Source organism: Salmo salar, chromosome ssa26 (assembly GCF_905237065.1).
Source record: "Salmo salar chromosome ssa26, Ssal_v3.1, whole genome shotgun sequence".
Lineage (NCBI taxonomy): Eukaryota > Metazoa > Chordata > Actinopteri > Salmoniformes > Salmonidae > Salmo > Salmo salar.
This window is the reverse complement of record NC_059467.1, coordinates 45,624,016-45,632,913: the sequence shown is the minus strand read 5'-3', so window position 1 is coordinate 45,632,913 and position 8,898 is coordinate 45,624,016. Positions and strand designations below refer to the sequence as shown.

Below are 8,898 nucleotides of genomic sequence, written 5' to 3'. Positions count from 1 at the left end.
ACTATCGCTATGGGAATGCCCTTTGAACCCAAGGTGAGTTCAAAGGTAATCACAACTGTGATCTGGATTCATTTCCACTTGAACAGAGAACACAACAACTGTGTACTTGTTGAACAGCCAGTGTGATGTCCTGCGTTGTTTCTGGATCTGATAAATGCATGATGTTGAGACTGATTACACCATAAGTTTACCTTGTGGAACAATACAAAAAGTTACTGAATTCAGTTCAGTACAACTATAAAATACTGCACATGAACTACATGGATTAAAAGTGAAGACAACAGAGAGGGACAGCGTATGTAAAAACATTTATTGGTTGAGGACGTATTATAGTTGACATGGCCTTTTTACCAGGCTTGGTGGTTAATATTAACAGTCCAGCTTCCTACTTCCTCTACTCTTTAGTCCAGACATGGAGCTTCACCATACAACAAAATAAATCTCTCCGCATCAGTGACTTTACATTTAGTTGATACACACAGGTGTGTGTGTGTGTGTGTGACGGTGTGGAATGTGTGTGAGGGTAAACATTTTGAGATGGTCAACTATAACAATATACATGATTGAGATCAGAGAGTATGGACAGAGCAGAGCCAGGTTACTATAGCCTGGGTTACACCCTATGGGCCCTGGTCAACAGGAAGTACACCATATAAGGAACAGGGAACCATTTAGGATTCAGACATTATAGTATAGCAGACAGCATCACTCCAAATAACCTTAGTCAACCAATCACATCGCTCTATCCCACCCACAGAAACAAGGCTGGCTGACTGGCTGGTTCACCAGATATGATTAGGAAATGAAACATGACCATACTATTGGTCCAGACAAACCACATGATCTCAACATGATGACTTCCTACTCCAGATTACCACATTAACACCACATAGGACCAGTTTCCTGGACACAGATTCAGCAGTTTTGGTCCAGTAGGATTCATGTGAGTCCAGGAGGCCAGCCTGTAATTAAGCAATAAGGCCCGGGGGGGTGTGGTATAGGGCCAATATACCACGGCTAAGGGTTGTTCTTATGCACGACGCAGCGTGGAGTGCCTGGACACAGCCCTTAGCCGTGGTATATTGGCCATATATCACAAACCCCCAAGGTGGCTTATTGCTATTAGAAACTGGTTACCAAATTAATTAGAGCGGTAAAAATGAAATGTTTTGTCATACCTGTGGTATACGGTCTGATATACCACGGCTGTCAGCCAATCAGCATTCAGGGCTTGAACCACCCAGTTTGTAATTCTCTATAAATGGTGAGTGTCAACATCAGGCTGTATTTTGTCTGTTTTACAGCAGGCTAGTGTTCTCAGGAGAATCCAGCTGAGTTTAACACAGCATGTTTTCTTCCATAGTGAGTAGCATGCCAGGGCTAGGAGCCTGTTCCAGACCACTCAGTGTGTGGTGTGTAGCTCTCTCCTGCCTCTCTCTCATTGCCATGGCATTCCTTCACACAGACACTGCTCCACTGACGGCCATCACCGTCAGCAACAACAGCCCAGCAGAGAGAAGGAACACAGTGCACATCAAATTTAAAAAGTGTAATGAGCCCAGTTGTTTTCTGTCTAATCGAACCTACTCTGACAGGATGTGTGTAATCTAAAGAGAATATAGTGACATGGAGTTGTATCTCCTCACAAGTCCAGTATGTATTATTCTTTGGCATGGTTCAGTATCGGAGAAGCCCATTGGTTGAGCTGACGTTCACGCCAGACCAATAACAGGACAGCAGAAGATCAAGTCAATGCTTCATCATCATGGATTAAAAACCTCATATTTACTTGGTTAAATAAGATCCACATATGTTTCCCAGTGACATAAAGAGGGACATAAAATTAACCCATTAAATCTGAGTAAGTCTGAATCGCTAAAAAAAAAAACTGTTGAGATTGAAAGAGAACCACCGTATTATCAATTGTAAGACTTTTTTAATTCTTTAAGACTTTAAATTCTTTACGACAGTATTAAGACATCTATAAATAAAGACAGCCCTACCAGATGAACCAGTCTGTTAGAGGTGACTAGTGGGTCCTGACTCTCTTCCCCCTGTCTAGGAAGCACAGAACCAAGAGCTTTCAGAACCAAGAGATACAGCAGTCTAGCTAGGGAGGCCTGCCCCGTACCACTGTAGGGGTTGGAGGTCAGGGCCCTATACCACTGTAGGGGTTAGAGGTCAGGGCCCTATACCACTGTAGGGGTTAGGGGTCAGAGGTTAGGGTAGTATGTTTAAGCCCATGGTTACTTGGTTAGATTACAATACAGTTCATGTTGCTCTAAACACAGGAAAAAAAACAGAAAATAAATCATTCAGAGAAAAGAAAAAAGAAAGCGCCTGAAATTAACTGAAAAAAACTAAACAATAAGATGTCCAGCTGTAGTTCTAACAATAGTATAATAAACAATAATAATAATAATAATAATAATAATAATAATAATAACAACAACATGTGTGTATAGATATGTAAGTACTAGAGGAGAGGGCTATTCCAGTTATTTCTCTTCTTCTCAGATAGATGATGTTAGCTGGGTCTCAAATGGAACCCTATTCTCTATAGTGCACGATCACAGCCCCTAGGGCTCTGATCAAAAGTAGTACACTACGTAGGGAACAAGGGTGCCATTTGGGACTCAGTCCCTGTCTGGTTGAGGGCGCCTTGCTCCGGGTTTTGGCACAAGACTTAACGTCCACACGCACGCCACGGTGAGATGAGATCAGGGGATTGGCTGAAAATGTATTCCATACGGCGAGATGAGACGACGGGACAGGCTGGGAGACATGACAGGCTCCGCCCCTTACTGGTCCCCCTCCACTCGCCTCTTGCGGACTGGAGAGAAGACAGGAAGAGGAAAGGAGAAGAGGACAAGGAGGAATTGTACAGTGAGATAGAGACTTGCCCAAAACACAGCAGACAACACGGTGATCAAACAATCCTAAGAGACAGAAGATAGTAGAGGTCGACCGATTAATCGGAATAGCCGATTAATTAGGGCCGATTTCAAGTTTCCATAACAAATCGGTAAATCTGTATTTTTGGACACCAATTTGCCGTTTAAAAAAAATATATCCATTTTTTTTTTTACACCTTTATTTAACTAGGCAAGTCAGTTAAGAACACATTCTTATTTACAATGACGGCCTAGGAACGGTGGGTAAACTGCCTTGTTCAGGGGCAGAACGACAGATTTTTACCTTGTCAGCTCGGGGATTCAATCTTGCAACCTTACGGTTAACTAGTCCAACTCTCTAACCACCTGCTTTACATTGCACTCCACGAGGAGCCTGCCTGTTACGCGAATGCAGTAAGAAGCCATGGTAAGTTGCTAGCTAGCATTAAACTTATCTTATAAAAAAACAATCAATCAATCATAATCACTAGTTAAACTAGTAATATCATCAACCATGTGTAGTTATCTAGCCAGTCCTGCGTTGCATATAATCGATGCGGTGCGCATTCACGAAAAAGGACTGTCGTTGCTCCAACGTGTACCTAACCATAAACATCAATGTCTTTCTTAAAATCAATACACAAGTATATATTTTTAAACCTGCATATTTAGCTAAAAGAAATCCAGGTTAGCAGGCAATATTAACCAGGTGAAATTGTGTCATTTTGCGTTCATTGCACGCAGTCAGGGTATATGCAACAGTTTGGGCCGCCTGGCTCGTTGCAAACTAATTAGCCAGAATTTTACGTAATTATGACATAACATTGAAGGTTGTTCAATGTAACAGGAATATTTAGACTTAGGGATGCCTCATAATATGTAGTAAAACGTTCAGGTTGCAGTATAAGTATATGTTTTCAGAAGTGGTGTCTGACAGACTTTCTGCCTTAAGGCTCTGTATCTGTCTGCTGTACGGTGTGATAAACAAGATACATAATGAAGATACTGTACACACACTCCAATTTCATCCCACCAAATTAACCTATAGACCGACAAGCATGACCAGACAGATGTATTTCCATCGGCTTTTCTATATAAAATCATTTTTTATAATAGTTTTTATATTAAATCGTCCAAAGCCGAATACTACCGGCTAAAGGAAACCCTGATAGGGACACAGAGGACACGTCAAAACAATGCTTCTTAGACCTGTACTCCACTAGATCAGACGGGACAGAAGGGAGGAGAGACCTGTACTCCAGTAGGTCAGACGGGACAGAAGGGAGGAGAGACCTGTACTCCAGTAGGTCAGACGGGACAGAAGGGAGGAGAGACCTGTACTCCAGTAGGTCAGACGGGACAGAGGGGAGGAGAGACCTGTACTCCAGTAGATCAGACGGGACAGAGGGGACGAGAGACCTGTACTCCAGTAGATCAGACGGGACAGAGGGGACGAGAGACCTGTACTCCAGTAGATCAGACGGGACAGAGGGGACGAGAGACCTGTACTCCAGTAGATCAGACGGGACAGAGGGGAGGAGAGACCTGTACTCCAGTAGATCAGACGGGACAGAAGGGACGAGAGACCTGTACTCCAGTAGATCAGACGGGACAGAGGGGAGGAGAGACCTGTACTCCAGTAGATCAGACGGGACAGAGGGGAGGAGAGACCTGTACTCCACTAGATCAGACGGGACAGAGGGGAGGAGAGACCTGTACTCCAGTAGATCAGACGGGACAGAGGGGAGGAGAGACCTGTACTCCAGTAGATCAGACGGGACAGAGGGGACGAGAGACCTGTACTCCACTAGATCAGACGGGACAGAGGGGAGGAGAGACCTGTACTCCAGTAGATCAGACGGGACAGAAGGGAGGAGAGACCTGTACTCCAGTAGGTTAGACGGGACAGAAGGGAGGAGAGACCTGTACTCCACTAGATCAGACGGGACAGAGGGGAGGAGAGACCTGTACTCCAGTAGGTCAGACGGGACAGAGGGGAGGAGAGACCTGTACTCCAGTAGGTCAGACGGGACAGAGGGGAGGAGAGACCTCTGCTCCAGTAGGTCAGACGGGACAGAGGGGAGGAGAGACCTGTACTACAGTAGGTCAGACAGGACAGAGTTGGGGGGAGACAGAGGACTGAGTGCTGGACATGACTGCTGCCCTGGCTAGGCCTGGTTAGGCCCAGGGCTCCAGACCGGACAGGAGGAGAGAGGCCCAGGGCTTCAGACCGGACAAGAGGAGAGAGGCCCAGGGCTTCAGACCGGACAAGAGGAGAGAGGCCCAGGGCTTCAGACCGGACAAGAGGAGAGAGGCCCAGGGCTTCAGACCGGACAAGAGGAGAGAGGCCCAGGGCTTCAGACCGGACAAGAGGAGAGAGGCCCAGGGCTTCAGACCGGACAAGAGGAGAGAGGCCCAGGGCTTCAGACCGGACAAGAGGAGAGAGGCCCAGGGCTTCAGACCGGACAAGAGGAGAGAGGCCCAGGGCTTCAGACCGGACAAGAGGAGAGAGGCCCAGGGCTTCAGACCGGACAAGAGGAGAGAGGCCCAGGGCTTCAGACCGGACAAGAGGAGAGAGGCCCAGGGCTTCAGACCGGACAAGAGGAGAGAGGCCCAGGGCTTCAGACCGGACAAGAGGAGAGAGGCCCAGGGCTTCAGACCGGACAAGAGGAGAGAGGCCCAGGGCTTCAGACCGGACAAGAGGAGAGAGGCCCAGGGCTTCAGACCGGACAAGAGGAGAGAGGCCCAGGGCTTCAGACCGGACAAGAGGAGAGAGGCCCAGGGCTTCAGACCGGACAAGAGGAGAGAGGCCCAGGGCTTCAGACCGAACAAGAGGAGAGAGGCCCAGGGCTTCAGACCGGACAAGAGGAGAGAGGCCCAGGGCTTCAGACCGGACAAGAGGAGAGAGGCCCAGGGCTTCAGACCGGACAAGAGGAGAGAGGCCCAGGGCTTCAGACCGGACAAGAGGAGAGAGGCCCAGGGCTTCAGACCGGACAAGAGGAGAGAGACCCAGGGCTTCAGACCGGACAAGAGGAGAGAGGCCCAGGGCTTCAGACCGGACAAGAGGAGAGAGGCCCAGGGCTTCAGACCGGACAAGAGGAGAGAGGCCCAGGGCTTCAGACCGGACAAGAGGAGAGAGGCCCAGGGCGTCAGACCGGACAGGAGGAGAGAGGCCCAGGGCTTCAGACCGGACAAGAGGAGAGAGACCCAGGGCTTCAGACCGGACAAGAGGAGAGAGGCCCAGGGCTTCAGACCGGACAAGAGGAGAGAGGCCCAGGGCCTCAGACCGGACAAGAGGAGAGAGGCCCAGGGCCTCAGACAGGGCAGGAGGAGAGAGGCCCAGGGCCTCAGACAGGACAGGAGGGGAGAGGCCCAGGGCCTCAGACCGGACAGGAGGAGAGAGGCCCAGGGCTTCAGACAGGACAGGAGGAGAGAGGCCCAGGGCTTCAGACAGGACAGGAGGAGAGAGGCCCAGGGCTTCAGACAGGACAGGAGGAGAGAGGCCCAGGGCTTCAGACAGGACAGGAGGAGAGAGGCCCAGGGCTTCAGACAGGACAGGAGGAGTGAGGCCCAGGGCTTCAGACAGGACAAGAGGAGCGAGGCCCAGGGCTTCAGACAGGACAAGAGGAGCGAGGCCCAGGGTTTCAGACAGGACAAGAGGAGAGGGAGAACAATGTCAAACGGCAGGAAAGAAAGAAGGAAGAACTCTTTCTAGAGGACTAGAAGAAAAGTCCTTCTTCAAGAAGAGCAGCTGAATGTCGTCCTCACCAAAGCCCTGGGCATAAAACAACATGAACCAAACCCACCCACCCTCTGCGTCACCATGGAAACAGCTGTAATTGTGTCTTTGAAACGGTATAATTATGATATAACACTTATAGTAACCCTGTCAGACTGACTGTAGTATAATATACTGTGTTACGGTAACCCTGTCAGACTGACTGTAGTATAATATACTGTGTTACGGTAACCCTGTCAGACTGACTGTAGTATAATATACTGTGTTACGGTAACCCTGTCAGACTGACTGTAGTATAATATACTGTGTTACGGTAACCCTGTCAGACTGACTGTAGTATAATATACTGTGTTATGGTAACCCTGTCAGACTGACTGTATATATGACATCATAAGGGTGTACATATCATACCCTGAACCCAGCAGTGTGTGTGTTCTTACTCAGGTCATTGTTCTTGGTGATAGCAGCAGCAGCTCTAGCCCGTGGGCCTTGCTGACAGAAGTGATAGCCAAACTTCACTATGCTGTTGTTGTCCTCCAGCATCTTAGCCATCTCCATCTCTACTGAAGTCCCCAGCTGCTGCCTCTGTTGACACACACACACACACACACACACACACACACACACACACACACACACACACACACACACACACACACACACACACACACACACACACACACACACACACACACACACACACACGTCAAGACTCCTGGAGAAGTCAACAGCCAACAGTTTAAAATAATCAATGTATCAGTGTTTTAGTGCAGTGTGTGTGTATTTAGTGTGAAGTGTGTGTATATTTAGTGTGAAGTGTCTGTGTGTATATGTTACCTGGTTGTCTATCTTGATCTCAGTCAGTGTGTCGTTGTCTCGGAGAGCGTCCACCAGGGCGGCAGCACCAGCGCTGGTGATGAAGTTAGACTCGAGGTTGAGACTCCGCAACGACTTGTTCTCCTTCAGCATCTCACTCATCGCCTGGGGGAGTAGTTAGGAGTGGGTTGGAGCAAAACCCTGCACACACTTCTGCCCTACTCACAGACAAGACCCCCCCCCAGACAGACAGACAAGACCCCCCCCCATACAGACAGACAAGACCCCCCCCAGACAAGACCCCCCCCAGACAAGACCCCCCCCAGACAAGACACCCAGACAAGACACCCAGACAAGACAGACAGACAAGACACCCAGACAGACAGACAGACAGGACAAGACACCCAGACAGACAGACAGGACAAGACAAGACACCCAGACAGACAAGACACCCAGACAGACAAGACACCCAGACAGACAAGACACCCAGACAGACAAGACACCCAGACAGACAAGACACCCAGACAGACAAGACACCCAGACAGACAAGACACCCAGACAGACAAGACACCCAGACAGACAAGACACCCACCACAGCGATGGGGTCGTTGCTCCGTGTGGCGGCGAGGCTGAACTTCTTGACGTGTGTGTTCCTCTCCATGGCCTTGGCAAACTCCTTCAGCGTGGGAATAGGAATGTTCTGGAACACCAGGAAAATACAGGGGAATCACAACGTGTCTCATTGTGTGTGTGTGTGTGTGTGTGTCAGTGCGTTTATATATATATATATGTGTGTTTAAGTACCTTGATGTTGTTGAGGTTAACCTCCGTGAGCGCAGCGTCGTTGTTTTTTATCCTCTGCAGAGTGTCGTCTACGTTAGTGGGGTTAGGAGGCTCATCAAACACTGGGTTCATCTTCTCCCCCTTCACCACGTCTGGTGAGAAATATATTCATCTGTATCCATCACACTCATTTAAATAGGAGGACTGTAGTCACTAAACCAGAAATATATTCATCTGTATCCATCACACTCATTTAAATAGGAGGACTGTAGTCACTAAACCAGAAATATATTCATCTGTATCCATCACACTCATTTAAATAGGAGGACTGTAGTCACTAAACCACCAGAAATATATTCATCTGTATCCATCACACTCATTTAAATAGGACTGTAGTCACTAAACAACCAGAAATATATTCATCTGTATCCATCACACTCATTTAAATAGGACTGTAGTCACTAAACCACCAGAAATATATTCATCTGTATCCATCACACTCATTTAAATAGGAGGACTGTAGTCACTAAACAACCAGAAATATATTCATCTGTATCCATCACACTCATTTAAATAGGAGGACTGTAGTCACTAAACAACCAGAAATATATTCATCTGTATCCATCACACTCATTTATATAGGACTGTAGTCACTAAACAACCAGA

General features: G+C 48.0%; 1 protein-coding gene across 5 annotated transcripts in view; it reads right to left on the bottom strand.

Moving 5' to 3' along the window:
* Window positions 1-296: 296 nt before the first annotated feature.
* tmod2 (tropomodulin 2) overlaps window positions 297-8,898 on the bottom strand; it is a 41,664-nt gene continuing 33,062 nt past the window's right edge. For 4 of the 5 annotated variants that reach the window (XM_045707962.1, XM_045707963.1, XM_045707961.1 and 1 more), the window contains 5 exons: window positions 8,254-8,384; window positions 8,042-8,149; window positions 7,471-7,614; window positions 7,074-7,218; window positions 297-2,833 (listed from right to left, as the gene is read on the bottom strand). In XM_045707962.1, coding sequence (XP_045563918.1) covers window positions 2,802-2,833; window positions 7,074-7,218; window positions 7,471-7,614; window positions 8,042-8,149; window positions 8,254-8,384 — 560 coding nt within the window. In that variant the 3' untranslated portion in view covers window positions 297-2,801. The remainder of the gene's footprint in view (window positions 2,834-7,073; window positions 7,219-7,470; window positions 7,615-8,041; window positions 8,150-8,253; window positions 8,385-8,898) is intronic. The other variant, NM_001173882.1, reaches the window with a different exon arrangement.